At 37.7% G+C, this 18,404-nt stretch overlaps 1 protein-coding gene and 1 pseudogene across 1 annotated transcript; both read right to left on the minus strand.

The window, feature by feature from the left end:
- Positions 1–7,056: 7,056 nt before the first annotated feature.
- Positions 7,057–13,994, minus strand: LOC132048984 (putative late blight resistance protein homolog R1B-13; annotated as a pseudogene).
- A 118-nt stretch (positions 13,995–14,112) lies between these two features.
- On the minus strand, positions 14,113–14,763 carry LOC132048985 (uncharacterized). The gene has a single exon (XM_059439666.1). It carries the CDS (start codon positions 14,761–14,763, stop codon positions 14,113–14,115), a length of 651 nt encoding a protein of 216 aa, XP_059295649.1.
- Between the last annotated feature and the right edge of the window lie 3,641 nt (positions 14,764–18,404).

Here is an 18,404-nt window from a genome sequence, read left to right on the forward strand (position 1 = left end):
AACGTGGATCACTCCACGTTATACCCAAAGGGATCTGATTGCTCTTCTAGCAATTCTTGAACACTCATATCTTCTTCTAATTTTGTTCAACTTTTCTCTTTCTTCTTTTCTTTCTATTTTGCAAATTTAAATTCTCAAGTGCATTCTTCTTGCAATTTTACTTTTTTTTTTTTTTAAACTTACATAATATGAAAATTGAACGATCTGAAATGGAATATGATGGTATAGGATCCCAATTAATAATGACGATCTTTAGCATTAGGCATCATAATTAATAAACAATCTCCTTTGTAGAATAAAATGTGGTTGGAATGTAAAACTATTTTTTCTCTTTCCTTGTAAGAAAGAAGAAGAAAGAATTAGGAAAGAAAAATTCTCTCAAAATAGCATTTAAAACTTTTACTAACTAATTTAAGGGCAACTTACACAAATGACTACACTTTGGGTTTTTTTCCAAGCATAGCTACACTTTTGCTAATTACATTTCGTAGCTACAGTAACGTGTATTCGAATGTCACGACCCAACCCAGTAGGCCGTGACTAGTGCCCGAGCTGGGCACTCATACGTACCCATCAACCATAATCGTCCTACTAATAGCATAAGCATAGGCGAAGGTAAGTCGTCGCCCCCAAAGCCGACATATATATATATATATACGCGTATATATAACGGACGTAGCCGTAAGGCTATCAAAACATGAGAACACAAACCATACAAACACAATCGTAGATAACTCGCCCCACAACCCACACGTATATGTCTACGGACCTCTAAGAGTCATAACGAACCATATGACGGGACGGGGCCCCGCCGTACCCCATGAACAACATATATACAAATAACGAGAAAGGTCCGTACCAAAATGCGAGGCTCCGGATCAAGGGGAGCACTCCACACCGCGGGATAGATGCCCTGGGACCGGCGGACCACGGAAACGTGTACATTACTGCCCGCGGCATGAAACGCAGCCCCCGAAGAAAAGGGGGTCAGTACGGAATATGTACTGAGTATGCAAAGCAAGAATACAGTGAACAGGATCATAACCGAAGTAAAGAGTACGGAAAGTGAACATAATAGCCAGAATGTCAAATTGCCTGCATCTGAAATACAAGTTATGCATAGGGAGTACAGAAATTAAGCATAATAATCAGAATATCAAAACGCCTCACGTATACTGATCAGAATGCTAGGATGCTTACTCCTGGACCCAAGTCATGCATTTCACCATCATATACCATGTGCACATAAAACGTGTCCCGGCCCTCTAGTGAGGGACTCGGTAAATCAGATCATCATATGTATGTCAATTATCGGAAATCATATGCGAATTACGGAAAACATATATAATAATCAGAATGTCAGAATACTTACTTCTGAACATAAATCATGCATTTCAAAAACATCTATCATATGCGGTCCATAATGGGACCCGGCGGACGGAACGTGGTCGCCCTCGCCATTGGGCGCCACAACTCATCATACTTCGGAAGTTTTGCATATCTCCGAACACATCCTCTGTATCACATCATAATTTAGAACTCATCATACTTCGTATCATATCATATATCAAAACTCATCATACTTCGGAAAACTCATCATACTTCGGAATATAATAAATGCGCACGATACATACCGCCGGGACTCGGCGAAGGAATTAACAATAATGTGCACGGCGTTAATCGTGGGAATTATATGCAATTTAAAATATTCATAACCATATGCAATGTAAACATTTACAAAAACTTAACAAATTAATCAAAACAAATCATTATTTACAAATTAGGACAATAGTTCAATCGCGTTTCTTCCGAATGCCACTCGACACATATCAAACCGAACCTTAAGGATCATAACTTCGTATCGGAATCATATACATAACAATTCTCATTTTGGACTCGTTAAATGAATAGGTAATCATACTCGGGGGTTCAAACGATAATCACATTAAGTCTATTTCGGAAAATCGTTAAGTCTAAGCATAGAAAAGTCTCGGGGCCCACGGATAGGTGTCAACCCAAATCCTCGCCCGCTTATGAAGGTCGGGGATGTTATACATTATGGAACCTCCTATGAGCGTTTCGGAGCGATCCGAGCCCGTTTGTGAAAGTTACGGACGTTCGTAGTTTCATATTCGTTTAAGAACAAAATTCTTTTGAAGACAACTTTATGCAACTTTTAAAATATAGTCATACGAAAGACATAAGAGCCATAATTCGACTACATTAAGAATACGAATATCAAGGGAAAGCCAAGAATCATGGACATGCTCGGATCACCAGAGTAGAATTACCTCGAGAATCGTGTCATAGCTTATTTACTCTAAGACATGCCAAAAGAAAGAAAGAGTAGCTTTACATACCTCGTTTTCTTCCTTAGCTAATCCAAACTCAGGCCTCGGCTCCCCAAAGTCTACACAACGCCAATAGATACCGAACATTAGTTGTAGGCATTTAGGAATTCAATTCCAAACTCGCACCCAATTCTACGAAGAAATTTGGGCAAAAGCACTCCCCTATAAATCCAACAACCCCGAGAATTCAACTGGCTTTAACTCGACAACAACCATACCAACCACCATTCTAACAACATCCATAAATGATTTAAAACGCATTCTAACATTAATAGTTCCTTTCTATACAATTCGACAACATTTCATTTATATTCAAATAAACTACATACGATCAAGCCAATACCAATGCTCACATATTCAAGTAATAATCCGAGGTCATTCAATCAAGATTCAAGAACATTTCAAAGCTATCGCAAAGCATTCAAATCAGCCCATCCAATACACCATGCCACCCGAACCCCTCCAAGTGCAAGAAAACAATCAACAACACATTTGTTCCTTCCAAATTCATCAACTACACTAACAACTCACACATTGACAACATTATTTCCATAAATTCAAGAAACTATATTAAGATCACATTAACCTTCAAATCAGCCCACACGGTTTTTAACTTCAACTTGGATCATTAACCTTCATTTTACGTCATAGAATTCATAACGACGACAACCAAAATACTAGATAACATTAGCTCATTCATTACACACCAAACAGCCCCTAATCACGGCCCAACACCAACATATATAATCTCATGAGTTTCATTCATTATCTACACATTACAACAATACACAAACATGCTAAATGCAATTAATTAATCACTCCTCCTACACAACACATATCACACGGCCACCATACTCACACACACGGTTCAACTTCCACACCCATATTTTCATGAATTTCATTCATTTCCACTTACTACGACATGCACAAACCATTTATGACATATAAAAGAGAAGAATAAATCATACCTCTTTCACTTAATTCCTCAAGTTGGCTATGCTTTGCACCTTGAACCAACACTTGTTCTTACTACTCCAACGACTTCACCACGTTATTATGCACCTTCTAAGGAGTAGAATTGCTAGAGAGAATTATTTTTTTTGATCACTTTTTCTTAGACTACTTCGGCTCCAAGCTTGGCCGAATGGTTGGTGGTTTGTTCTCTCCAACTTTCTTGAAATTTCTAGGAGTGGGAATTGTGAAGGATGAAATAATTTGTCACCCTCTAATATCATATATAACCCATCCATGTGGCCATGCCCCACACCTCATGTGGCCGGCCACATGGCCATATTTTTCATGAAATAACAACTTCCTAAAATTAACTTTTGACCCCCAAATTTTTCATGAGATGTCTAACTTTCCATAATCCACTTTTAACTCCAAAATTCCATAATATCTCATGCCAATAAAATCATAAACAACTCATGCCCTGAAATAAGTCGTGGTTAAAAATCTCTACTTCGTATCCCGGAATCCTCTTGTCCTTAACGTATCATAGTTAGCTCGGATTATCCCGACGTACAAAATACGGGATATAACATCGAATTCGGTTGTATTTCGTTGTATTCAATTCGGATGTATTCAATTGCTTCTGAATTCATTCCTAACTAATTTTACATTGTATTCAACTTATTGTATTTTAAATTGGTTTGTATTCAAAATACAATAAGTTGAATACAATGTAAAATTAGTTAGGAATGAATCCAGCCTTAATTGAATACATGAATTGAATACCACGAAATACAACCGAATTCGAACGTTGAATTCAGAAAACGAAATGTAATTAGCAAAAGTGTAGCTTTGGAAAAAAACCCAAAGTGTAGTCATTTGTGTAAGTTGCCCTTAAATTAGTTAGTAAAAGTTTTAAATGCTATTTTGAGAGAATTTTTCTTTCCTAATTCTTTCTTCTTCTTTCTTACAAGAAAGAGAAAAAATAGTTTTACATTCCAACCACATTTTATTCTACAAAGGAGATTGTTTATTAATTATGATGCCTAATGCTAAAGATCGTCATTATTAATTGGGATCCTATACCATCATATTCCATTTCGAGGATCGTTCAATTTTCATATTATGTAAGTTAAAAAAAAAAAAAGTAAAATTGCAAGAAGAATTCACTTGAGAATTTAAATTTGCAAAATAGAAAGAAAAGAAGAAAGAGAAAAGTTGAACAAAATTAGAAGAAGATATGAGTGTTCAAGAATTGCTAGAAGAGCAATCAGATCCCTTTGGGTATAACGTGGAGTGATCCACGTTATACAAATAATTTTGTATAACGTGGATCAGTCCACGCTATACAATTTTTTTTTTTTTTCGTTTTGTGATTCTGACAGAGGGAAAAAAAAAGTTGGGGTGTAACGTGGATCAGTCCACGTTATACCCCTTTTTGGTTTATACCGTGTATTTTTATACCCTTTAGGCTCCGGACTCGAAATATTTAGGATGCAAATATTTTCCTTTCCTTGTTTAGAGGGACAAAACCCAAATAAATTCCAATTAAATATTTTTCCATGTATTTTCATTGGGTATAGTCAACTTCACAAATTATACAAATGTTAGCTTTTAACTCAACTCTCAAGGCATATTATATTTGGTGTAAAGTACTTACCGTACGTCTTGTGTTCCATTTTGCTTAAATAAAGAAATGAAGATTTACATAGCCAACACCGACTTGTTTGGGATTGAGATGTAGTTATACTTAAATAAAGAAATGAAAATTCATATAGCCAACAGCCCAACACTGACTTGTTTAGGACTGAGATGTAGTTGTGCTTAAATAAATAAATGAAGATTCATATAGATAACAGCCCAACACCGACTTGTTTGGGATTTGAGATGTAGTTGTTTTTGTCTTCAGATGTCAATTAGAAGCAGAATTGGAAGGAATCTAGCTAATTTTTATACAAGTAAAACGTGGAAATGAGGGGAAAAACACAAAACAACAAATGCTTGCCATTTTAATTTGTTTTTCCGTAATTACCTTAAGGTGGATATGATGATCATATCATCTACTCAATTTCTACTTCACAAACAGTTCAGTTGAGACTTTCATCAAACACTCTGATGATCTTGCTCTTTGTTTTGCAGATGATTTAAATACCAAGCCCACCTTGAGTTGCACAGTCATTGTCAAAACCTGTTGGATCTTGTGGAAGTGGAAGTTGATACATCGGCACGTATTGCTTGACGTAAAACGGATAGCGGATTCCTCTTTGATGATTTAGGCAGATGCCTGGGTGATATACCTGCGCTGCGTACAATAGACCCTTGTGGTCCGGCCTTTCCCTGGACCCCGCACATAGCTGGAGCTTAGTGCACCGGGCTGCCCCTTTTTTTAATTCTTCATCCTCATACGAAACTTCCTGCATTAGATTTTTAATGAGCTTCTTGTCTGTTGTTTCACAGCTATCAGAGCAAGAGTAGCAGCTAAATTATCTCCTCATGTAGAGGTAACTGCAACAGCAACTATATTCCAACAATAGGTTTTTCCTCTATTACGTTAAAGTGAATCCACATTGTCGAAGTTGTACTTCAGAAGCAGTAAAGAATTAACCATATATAACAGTTCTATATATGAATTCAACATCAAGACTCCAAAGGAAATAGGAGACAGAAACTGGGGAAAACAAAAGTTTAAGATGATCATTTATTGATCAAAGTTGCTAAGCAATAGCATACTTACTGAAATCGCCCCCCCGCGTATTATGTGCTTGCCACCTTAGAGTTGGAACAATGCACCATCTGGTGACTTCTTAAACTTCACCTCATTAAGTTATTGTTTCGAGCTTGTATACCAAATATCATCAATCGTATACTTAACGGACTTAAAGTTTCCCCCTGCAGAAAAGAAACCACGGTTAGAAGATACTAAAATGAGAGTTTATCGAAAATTGAAAAGGAATAAACAAGGATGAAGAAAGTCGATATTCTTAGCACTTCCATACTTTTAATAGCTTGCGGCATCAACTTTGGATCAGTTCTTTCAGCTTCCCTTATATTATCGTAAATACCACTAGTGTAATTCTTTCTTCAGTGCAACACTGTATCTTTCCCATTCACATTAAGACTAGATACTTCAGACCTGACGAGGTAAGAGAGGACTAGTTGTGACTTATGTTCCTCTTGTTAAAGCGAGGATCTTTCCCTTGAATTGGAAAATGTTAATAAGCCTCAAGATGAAGAGAGTGAAACGGACATTTTTCTTGCACCAATTCATCTGAAGTTTGAGATGGCATATCCTGCATTGATGTATTGATAGGCACAAGAAGATTTTTAGTAACACTTACTGTTGCACATGAGGCCAAATGTTATACAGCAGCACCTATTTGAACATTTTTTTGCATTGGAATTCTCAGTTACTTCATTACCTGACGAGTTTTCACATGTCTCTGATGGTTATTCTTGAAAGATTTGCGAAAACTTGGAAAAAAACTGAGATATAGGATAACTTCCATATAGTACAGAAGTTGCCAACATTTTGTTTCACTTCCTTCTTGCCCATCATAGCAGAGAGTTAGCAATCCCATGCATTTTTCTTGATTTGCAATATATATTACTCAAGTATCTTGGCTTAGGAGTAACATATGATATGCAAACAATTCAAGCCACGACAAACAGAAAAGAGAGTATACAACAACGATTCTGAAACAACATTTTTTTTTTAAAATAAGGTAACATTGAAAGAACAAATTTGGAATGCATAGAAAAGTACTGGCTTTTTACTATAAGGACACAAAATGAAGAAAAAGATGGAAAATTGAACAAAAGTACTGTAGCAATAATATATATTAATACAACTCCATCACTTGTTCACCACAACAGAGTAAATGAAAAAGGAAGCTAATAGCTGGGAGAATGCATTAGACATCTGAGGATTTATCTTTAGCCTCTAAAGCTGATGTATCGGCAAAGGGAATTGTAACCATCTGATTTACATTTGCCCTGCAAAGAATATTACACTGGTCAAAGTAACTGGGAAAAAGAAAAAAGAGAAGTTACTCCATTTTATGTGGCACTCTTTTTTCTTTTTAAATATGTTAAAAAAACAATGACGCCTTTCCATATTTGAAAACAGTTTAATTTTAAACTTGTTAGTCTACCCCTTATTGACATGTTTTTATATCCACAGAAATGACATGGCATGTTTGTAAGTTCCAAAAGTATTCCTTCCTTTCTCAAACTCTACCATACTTACCAAACTAAGCCACATAAAAATGAAATGGAATAGGTATAAGTTCGTCTATACTCACGCATTTTCCTAGGGTAAGAGCGCTCCAGACTTTTCACACATGGTGCTTCAAAGCTACTTTGATAATGGGACATTTTTTGTGCCAAGGATCTGAAGCTCGCCCCCTCCCCTCATATCTTCAGCATATTGCTTAATCTTCACAGCGGATTCTTCAAGCTGAGGGCTGTCTCCAACTTTGATAATTTTCAATGAACAGATATCCCCGAAACTAGGCGGAATCTCCTCAAGCTTACGACATCTCCACAACTGTAATTTCTCAAGCACAGGAAAGGATTCCTCTCCAACCTCCCACTTAGCAAGAGTCATGTCTCCCAACTTCAAAAACTTGAGATTCTCAAAGGCTTCTCCCTCCCCCATGTTCCATTCTTCCTCCTGGATGATTGCGTCACTAAGAAACAGCTCCTCAAGTTTGGGCTGTCTCGCTATTGTTGATAGTGAATCAGATGTCAAACGAAACCCGACCAACACCAATTTCTTCAAATTCGAAGGAAAGTGAAAGTCCCACAACCAATTTGTCACTGCAGAGGGCCTGCTGTTATTTAATTTGAACTTTCATAACCTACTCTGAGGGCTTCTAGTTCATTTAAGGAATCCAAATTCGGGAACCAATGTTGCTCTGTTGAACAATCCCCTGATTCCTTGAGACAGAATGCAAGCTGTTGAAGATTGGGAAACCTTTTGAAAATATCCTCCGTGTCTTTCGAGTAGGACAACAAGGGTTTCTGCAATATTCTCAAGTTGTCTAACTTTGAGTCCACTGGTATCAGTATTGGTTCATCACTATCCAAATCAAAGAAAGAACAAGAATTTATACTAACCACTCGCAACTTAACAAGATTCCAAATTCTCGGTAACAGTACCAAGGTCGGTCCTTTGTTATACAGGGACAGGGTTTCTAGATTCCAGAGGTTTGAGAAAGACAAAGGGAGAGATTTAACTTTAGTCCCAATGTTTAAGAACCTCAAATGAACCAACATGCATATTTCTTTTAGCAAAGAATCATTCACCTTGATAAAAGTGCAATTCAGGTTTAACGCTCTAAGAAGCCTTAAGTGTCTTACTTGACATGTATCAGAAAGATGGTGGTCCAGCTCGTCTCCAGTTATCTTCAATGAATAGAGGTGTTTACCAGAATGCAGTTTCTTTTTTGATTCGAACAGGACAAAATTGTTACCCGAAAAGAGCTCCTTATCATAATAAATGGTCATTTGACGTGGCATAAAATCTGAAGAAGATGATGGAGCACTTGAACTTATCAAGTCAAACTTCTTTTTCCTCTCTTGCTTTTATCAAACAAAATTCATGCACAAGATCATGAAGCTGGCAAGTTGGATCATCACCTATCTCATTGAAAAAGATTACCAACCTACTGGAAATTAAATTACCCAAATAAACTTCCACCATTTCTTCCACACTCTTCATAACTGTCTGTTCCACAAGTCCATCGGCACGCCATAATATTTTCAACGTGTCAACTGTAATTGCTGTGTCCTTCGAATAACATGCAAGGTAAAGCAAGTACGGCTTTAGGTGATATGTTAAATGGTCATAACTTAATTCTATAACCTTCATCACTTCCACTTCATTGTTGAAATAAAGGAACTCAAATTATTTTGAACTTCAAGCCACACAGTTTTTTTCTTTTCCTTCCTTGCTATGGATCCAGCGATCAGATCAACCACCAAAGGAAGCCCTTTACAATTTTGGGCTATTTCTTTTCCAACATCCAATAGTTCGTCAGGGCAACTGTCTTTTCCAAATACCCTTTTCTCTAATAACTCCCAACTTTCCTTCGGTTTTAGCAATCGAAGGTTATGAGAGTCACTGTGGCGTTTTCCATGTAAAGCCACTTCCTTTGCTCGAGTAGTCAAAATAATTCTACTTCCTTGCCCAACTTCCGGGAAAGGTCTTGTTAACTCATCCCATGTTGCAGTATCCCACAAGTCATCTAAGGGAATAAGGTACCTCTTACCAAACAGTTGTGTCCGTAGCGCGTCAGCAACATCAATATTCTCACTAAATTCCAAATCCTGTCCATTAACTTGATTATAAATTTTCTCCAACAACTTTTTTTCGTCATGTTCTTGGCCAACTGTGCACCATGCGCGAATGTTGAAATGACTAGAAATTGACTTATCAGTGAATACTTTGTACGCCAAAGTAGTTTTGCCCAAACCCGGCATACCAGTGATAGAAATGACATCTAGATCTGCCGGTCCTCTAGTGAGCTTCCTAATTATCCAGTCTGTCTCCTCCTCAAAACCTACAATTATTTTACCAGCTATTGATGGCTTGCTTTCAACTGGCTTGTAGGGAGAGTTTACAACAGTGAGGCCCCTATTCTTGGAAGTCCTCTCAAGTAAATGGGAGACATCTTCCCTGATAAGCTTGGTCTTTTTGATGGTACTGGGAAGTGCAAAAATGAGATGTAAGAGACCATTATCTCTTACAATAATTGAATCAATGACATCTTTTGCTTCATATGCCACATCTAAAATGCGTACCCAGAGATCTTTATACAATTTTTGCTCAATATTCACGAAAAAAGATCTTATGAATTCTAGGTCTTCTTTCACCCACCCAATTTCTTCCTCTATCAAAGTAACTGAATAAGCATTGGAATCTAGCAAATAATTTAAGTGCATGTTTAGCAGATGCATGAAGAACAGTCCATCACTCGTGGGGAAGCAACATTGAGATGAGTGTGGAGCTTTCAAGTAAACATTTTTGAGATCTTTCTTGACGAGTTCAATATTTTCCAGCAAATCCAGAGTTGCGCGGTTTGTTTCATCTGTACTCTCCCTATTTCTTGATTTCTCTTCTAAGTCGTGAACAACAATTGAAACCTTCTTGATAAGTTCTCCAACACGTGCCAAAAGATCAACTAATTTGTCATGATGAATAAAGTCCTTGGGCATATCAGTAAGAATTATTAATAGGAATTCTATCATGACATGAATGTTTCGAGCCCCTAAAGTGCTAGCGGTAATAACATTTACCACGTGCTCTTGTAGGTGAATCAAATATTCTCTAAGAATGTCTGGAGAGGTTTGTATGAGCTTCTTAATGAAGCGCCCAACTTCTGCAGATGTTGAAGCTTTAAGATTTGTAAAACACTTGTGCATAACCTCCAGTTCAATAGGAATAATCTTCAAGATTTAGATGTGCTAGCTTGACGAGTCGAGAGTCTCCATCAATCTGATCATACTCATCTAGCTCGGAGAATTGAGAGTCTCCATCATTCTGGTCATCCTCATTTAGCTCGGAGAATTGAGAGTCTTCATCAGTCTTTTCATCCCCATCTAGCTCGAAGAGTTGAAACTCTCCATCAATCTGATCATCCTCATCTAGCTCGGAGAGTTTAGAGTCTTCATCAATCTGATCTCTCCAAAGGAAGAGTCCTACTGTCTCAGCCATGAGTTGAAACTGAGGTAAGACATATTCAACAATCTCGTGCTCAACACAACCATTCACTATAAACCTATGGAAATCTTTCATGTTGCCATATACATTCGAAGAATCTCATATTGAGTTATTAATGGAAAAAGCTGTTCAGCAAGATACTTGGATAGATGATGGAGATTCAGGAGGAGGAAGTTCAACTGCTCATCAGTCATGGTGGCACTTGATTTAGAACGATGATGCGAGCTGATACAGTCATCCATATAATTGGCGAGGCTAGGAAGGACATGATGCATGCTGTATTTACACTTTACGACATTGTCAACGTCATCCAAAATTGCTTGAAGCAGATTCTCAACCTCTTGTCTTTTGCCAGTCATTATATCTCCAAACTCTTCCAAATCAAAATAAGAAAGCTGGACTTATGTACAATATATGCCGTTCCTCCCCTTTCAACTTTTCAACTCGATCCACGTCAAGACCTTTTTGATTTTCCTCATTCTTTAACTTTTCCATGAAATCCAAAACATCGACAAAGTCCTTGCGAAGAGAAAAAAGTAACACCTGCCAAAAGACGAAATGTCATATCAAATTTTCAAAGCCACATATCTACAGTTCAATACTTTACTCTATCAAATAACATACCGATGAGTTGTTTGCTTCCTCTTTCTCTATTTCTCCTTCATTATCTTTTCCTTTTTCCACGATTGTAATTTTCCTTCCTTCCTTTCAAGTTCTCAACACCTGATGCATAAAAAGTACATAAAACTTAATTAGGAGAAAGAAGCGGAAAAGGTAAGGATACAAGAAAGAAACTGAAGAGAGAAGCATAAAAAAATCATAGCAGGAAACAATTTTGTAGTTATAGCCAGACATAAAAAGTAATTGTACTAAACACAATTGAGGGCTCCAAACATTAGAAATAATCATGGGAAAGACTTTTTAAGGACTAGTATTTAATTTTTAACCAACAACAACAACATGCCTAGTAGAATCCCACAATGTGGGGTCTGGGGAGGGCAGAGTATACGCAGACCTTACCCACCTTGAAAGGTAGGGAGGCTATTTCCGAAAAACCCTCAGCTATATAGAGAGAAAATAAGAAAACAAGACAAAAACTCAGATAAGGACAAGCATATCAAAAGCAATACGAAAACGAGGAATAACAAAAGCGAGAAAGTCATGATAAACAGTCTGGAAAGAAAGGAGCATTAGCTACCATAGATATATAAGATAATCGAAGTACAAGGCTCAACAAATATAAGTAGAAATAAAAAATGGCAATAAACGAATGAGCAAAACTACAACTACTAGGATGAAAGGATAAGCAATCTAGCCATCTATCCTAATCTGAGTCCTCCACAGCCTCCTATCTAAGGTCATGTCCTCGGTAAGCTGAAACTGCACCATGTCCTGTCTAATCACCTCTCCCCAATACTTCTTCGGCCTCCCTCTACCTCTCTTGAAACTGTCCAAAGCCAACCTCTCACACCTCCGCACTGGAGCATCTGTGTCTCTCCTCTTCACATGCCCAAACCATTTCAGCCTCGCTTCCCGCATCTTGTTCTCCACCGATGCCACTCCTACCTTGTCCCGGATATCTTCATTCCTAATTCTATCCCTCGTAGTGTGCCTACACATCCATCGCAGCATTCGCATTTCCGAGACATTCATTTTCTAAACGTAAGAGTTCTTGACTGACCAACACTCTGCCCCGTACAATAAAGTCGGTCTAACCACCACTTTGTAGAACTTGCCTTTAAGTTTTGGTGGCACTTTCTTGTCACACAGCACTCTGGAGGCGAGCCTCCATTTCATCCACCCTGCACCAATACGATGTGAAACATCATCGTCGATATCCCCATCTCCCTGTATAATAGACCCAAGATACTTGAAACTTCCTTTCTTTTGGATGGCCTGGGTACCAAGCCTCACTTCCTCGTCAACCTGATGCGGTACGCCACTGAACCTGCACTCCAAGTATTCTGTCTTGGTCCTACTCAATTTAAATCCTTTAGATTCCAACGTTTGTCTCCAGCCCTCTAGCTTAGCGTTAACTCCGCTACGAGTCTCGTCAATCAAGACTATGTCATCCGCGAACAACATACACCAAGGCACCTCACCTTGTATTTATCGCGTCAATTCATCCATCACCAAGGCAAATAGAAACGGGCTAAGAGCTGAACCCTGATGCAACCCCATCAGAACAGGGAAGTGCTCCGAGCATCCTCCTACCGTCCTTACCTTGATCTTGGCTCTATCATACATGTCCTTTATCGCTCTAATGTACACCACAGGTACACCTTTAGCCTCCAAGCATCTCCATAGGACCTCTCTTGGCACTATGTCATAAGCCTTTTCTAGGTCGATGAATACCATGTGCAAGTCCCTCTTCCGCTCCCTATACTGCTTCACTAATCTCCTTATAATATGAATGGCTTCTGTAGTCGAGCGCCCCGGTATGAATCCGAACTGGTTCTCTAAAATAGACACACCTCTCCTCACCCTCATCTCCACCACCCTTTCCCACACTTTCTATAGTTGTTGCAGCTTTAAATGTCGCCCTTGTTCTTGTACAGGGGAATCATTGTACTCCACCTCCATTCTTCGGGCATCTTCGCTGTCTTGAAAATGACATTAAACAACCTAGTCAGCCACTCCAAGCCTACCCTGCCTGCACTCTTCCAAAATTTCCCAGGAATCTCGTCAGGTCTGATCGCTCTTCCCTTGCGCATCCTACGAACAGCTCCCTTAACCTCCTTAACCTTCATACTCCTACAATATCCAAAGTCGTAATGCCTATCAGAGTACTCCAAATCTCCCAACACAATGTCTCTGTCCCCTTCTTCGTTCAAGAGTTTATGAAAGTACGACTGCCATCTCTGTCTAATGTGAGCTTCTTCTACCAACACTTTGCCATCCTCGTCCTTGATGCACTTCACTTGGTCCAGATCGCGTGCCTTCTTCTTCCTCTTTATCTCCAAATCCATCACCAATAGCTTATGCTGGGTCGTAAGATTCTCACTCGGAATGACCTTGCAATCCTTACAGAGGCCTTTATCATCTTTTCTAAGGAGCAAAAAGTCTATGTGCGTCGCAGCTACCGAGCTACGGAAGGTTACCAAGTGCTCCTTCTTCTTCGTAGAAACTCGAGTTGGCTACCACTAATCTAAAAACCTTTGCGAAATCCAGGAGTGAGACTCCTCCACCGTTCCTGTCCTCGAAGCCAAATCCTTCGTGCACATCATCATAACCCCTCAAAACAGACCCAATGTGCCCATTGAAATCTCCTCCTACGAATAACTTCTCAATAGGCGGTATACTTACCACCACTAAGTCCAAGTCCTCCCAAAAGCCCCTTTTTTCCTCCTTGTACATACCCGCTTGCGGCGCGTAAGCACTTATAATGTTCAAGGTAAACCCTCCAACGACCAACTTAATCACCATCATCCTGTCATTGATCCTCCTAACCTCTACCGCCTGATCTCTAAGCTCACTATCTACTAAGATCCCTACCCCATTCCTATACCTCATCCTACCCGAGAACCAAAGCTTGTACCCGTCCACATCCTTAGCTTTAGGTCCAACCAATTTAGTCTCTTGGACACAAGCAATATTAATCCTCCTCTTCTTATGAATCTTAACTAACTCTATGGACTTCCCCGATAAAGTCCCAATATTCCAAGACCCTACTCTCAGCCTAGAAGCTCCCTCAAAAAATGTTGTGCAAAAATACAATTCTGCCAAATTTCTTCTCATCCTTCTTCCTTGTCCATCTTCTTTTTCTCATTCCATTATATTATGATTACACATCTAAAAACTGAAAAACAATGAGATATGCGTTGTAGAAAATTGAAGACTATGCTCATTTGTGGTAGAATTGAGGGGATAATGTTCCATTGAGATTACATTGTCTATCCTTAATGATTTGGATTGGTTTGATTGGAGAAAATCGAAAAAGAACATGGTTGGGTTTTGTTGAGGTCGAAAAAAACTTGTTGAAAAAGGCCAAGTGGGTCTACTGATTTTTGCTATATTGCTTGGACTCTTAAAAAATGCATACGGGTGCATCGTATTGACTATTGGAGCCTCCAAAAGCATTGCATTTTTGGAGGATCTGACGTGGTGCGGCAGCATTTAGGAGAGTCCGAGCAACATAGGACAATTTAGGTTGTATCTAAACATTAAAAATTGTTTGAAGCTGGTATTAGAATGTTGTATATTAAATTTGTAACCATTTGGTTGTTGTCAAGTTCATTTCATTTGGCTAAACTATTTTTACCATTTTCACACGAAAAGATCTCCATCTTGCAGTGTTTGTTAGTACTTATATTTTCAGACAATCAAACTTGGCCTCAATTGTCAGTCTAACACTTCAAATTACCCACTGATCAACTAGACACCTGACATTTTTTTGCGCGGATTGTCGTTCAAAGGCACTAGTCTTTAATTTTTGCCCCTCAAATTGTTGGTATTTAATTTTTGCCCTTCGCCTAAAAACTCATAAGTTTCGGATTTGAACTCCCGCTCAGTCAAAAATTAAAAAAATTTCGATAGGCAGAGTTTTGGATTAAAACTCTACCTTAAGTAGAGTTTGCCTTATGCCTGAAGGCAGAGTCTTATGCTTGAAGGCAAACTCTGCCTTCAGGTAGCAAATTCTGCCTTAAGGTAGAGTTTGCTACCTTTCAGGCAAACTCTACGTTATAAGGTAGCAACTCTGCCTTAAGGGAGAATTTTGCCTGCCTTAAGGTAGAGTTTTGCAGGTAACTTTTGCCTTGCGAAATCCAAACTCTGCCTTGCGATTTCTTTTAAACTTTTGACTGCACGGGGGTTCGAACCCTGAACTCATGAGTTTTTAGACAAAAGGCAAAAATTAAAGACCAGCAATTTGAGGGGCAAAAATTAAAGATCACTCCCGAATAATGGCAATCGTGCAAATTGCCCCACACCTATGTCGATTTAAGTGGGCCAAATCTCCAGTTAACTGTCTTGACATTGATACTTACTCGTCTTCAGACCATTTGTTATTTTCCTTAAATACCCTTAATAGCTTACACTAATAATTTCATCAGTGAGAGGGATTTTTTCATATTCCTAGAAATAGCTAAAACAAATATTCTTGAGATTCCATTCAACCCACCAAAGTTCTTTCACACTAGTTTTGTCTTTGCCATAATCTTTTTTTTTTTTTTTAATAAATAATAATATTTCCAATTCCGATATTCTAATTTAATGGAATTTTGGGTATACTTATCTTAAAATTTTCCCTATTCCACAATTCTACTTCAATGCCAAATATTAAGCAGACTAATTAAGAGCATGAGTTGACTAACCCTTTTAGTTGATGAAAATTCTGAGAGTAACCTCTGCTTGCTTTGTTTGTTGATCCAAAAGGTAGCTCAAAATTCTGGAATTAAAGAGTATGTGGAGGAGAATGTTTATAGAAAGACCAAAAGGACTCTTTTAGATATGCCAAGTTGTGTTAATAAAACAAAAATAGAAAGCAAAAAGCATGAATAAATGGAGCCTCACTTGTCTGCCACAAAGTCTTACAAGGCCAAAAAAAAAAAAAAAATGCCAAGTTGTGTTAATAAAACAAAAATAGAAAGCAAAAAGCATGAATAAATGGAGCCTCACTTGTCTGCCACAAAGTCTTACAAGGCCAAAAAAAAAAAAAGGTAGCCGTGACTTACACTTACTGGATTGATAATCGGGTTTAGTTTAATTCAGTTTAATCAAATTCTTATGGAAAAATACTCTGCTCACTTTATAATTTATAGTGGAAAAGGTAAAAAATGTTACTTTGAGAAAAGGGCTAAAAATATCCTCTATTATAAATTTGATCGAAAATACCCCTCACGTAATTAAAGTTTCATATATACCCCCGTCTTAACGGAAATCTCCAACATAACCCGATTTTATTTTTAAACTCGCTCCATTTAAACCAGCCTCAACTAAATAAAAAACCCATATGAGTTACCTGCTCTTGTGCCTAGTGGCTTCAGATGTAGGACTCGGGAATAAGTTGGTCGCATATGGGTTTTTATATAGTTGGGTCGGGTTTAAAAGTGAAATCGGGTTATGTTGGGAATTTCCGTTAAGACAGGGGTATATATGAAAACTTTAATGACGTGAAGGGTATTTTTTTCCTAAATTTGTAATGGAGGATATTTTTAGCCATTTTCCCAAAGTGGAGGGGCATTTTTGACCCTTTTCCCTAGTTTATAGTATTACTTTTCCATTTCATTTTGTTTGACACTATTTTCATAGTGGTCCGTTCCGATAATACTGACATCTTTATAACTTCTTAATTAAAAGTTTTTATATCTATACAAATACTATGACATTCTTACGATCACAAGTTTCAAAAGTTTTATGATCACATAATATTTTAAGATCCCAAGTTTCATAAATTAATTTCTTTAATAAACTTTGTGCAAAGTCAAAGTATAACAAACAAAATGAAACTAAAGGGTACTTGTTGTAGCTTCCAGCATAAATGACAAACCAAGGAAAACCAAGAAAGCATAAATGATGTATTTTGTACGGAGGAAAAAAACTTACTAGCTTATCTTTTGATGTTTGATAAGTAAAAATATGTTCATGTCGTACCAAAACTATTTATAACTAATTTAGGCAAACTTATGGGGGTGAGGATGAGGAGAGTGGATTAATACCACCACATATGAAACTTATTTTCTTATTTCTATGAGAGAAGTCATTTTCTTCATTTTTAAAGAATTTATGTTTCAGATTAAATGCTGTAGGAAAACAAAGAGAAAATGGAAAAAAATTCGGTGTGTAAATGCTGTAGGAAAACAAAGAGAAAATGGAAAAAAATTCGGTGTGTTTGCTGTGTACAGGATACGAGTATATATACAATTGAATGGAAGAAAAAAATGTTCTATCCTAACTAACTATTTCACAACTATCTTATACATCATTAGCTATGTAGAACCCCAATTCACATTATTAGACACCTTTGAGAAAGTCAAATTAACTAGGGTGTCAACTTTTTGAGACCTTTACCTATTTGTTTTAGTAAAAATTATAAAGTGTTTTTTTTTTTTTTTTTTTTTTTTTTTTGTGTGTGTGTGGCTGAGTTTGAGTGGAGGAGCGAAGGATTTCCAACTTCATTCTCGACCAAAGGGCTGCACTCGCAAAAGGTAATCTTCTTCCCTTTTTTAACTTCTTGTATTTTTATTTGCTAGCTGCTTGTGTATGCTAAGTGGTTTGTGTTAATTGTTAGTTTAAGCTATGTTTATTGCTATTCTGACTTAGTTATGTTTATTAACTACTAGCTTAGGTATGCTTGTTCATGTCTAAATCCTGTCTAATCCGTTTATAGATGTGAGTTTCCTGTTTTAGTACCTTACTTAGTTTTGGTTTGCTTTTGCTAT

This window comes from Lycium ferocissimum, chromosome 3 (assembly GCF_029784015.1).
Source record: "Lycium ferocissimum isolate CSIRO_LF1 chromosome 3, AGI_CSIRO_Lferr_CH_V1, whole genome shotgun sequence".
Classification (NCBI taxonomy): Eukaryota; Viridiplantae; Streptophyta; class Magnoliopsida; order Solanales; family Solanaceae; genus Lycium; species Lycium ferocissimum.

Excerpts from the sequence above, each read along its gene's own strand:
- LOC132048985 (XM_059439666.1), bottom strand. The coding sequence starts at position 14,763 with ATGAGAAGAAATTTGGCAGAATTGTATTTTTGCACAACATTTTTTGAG.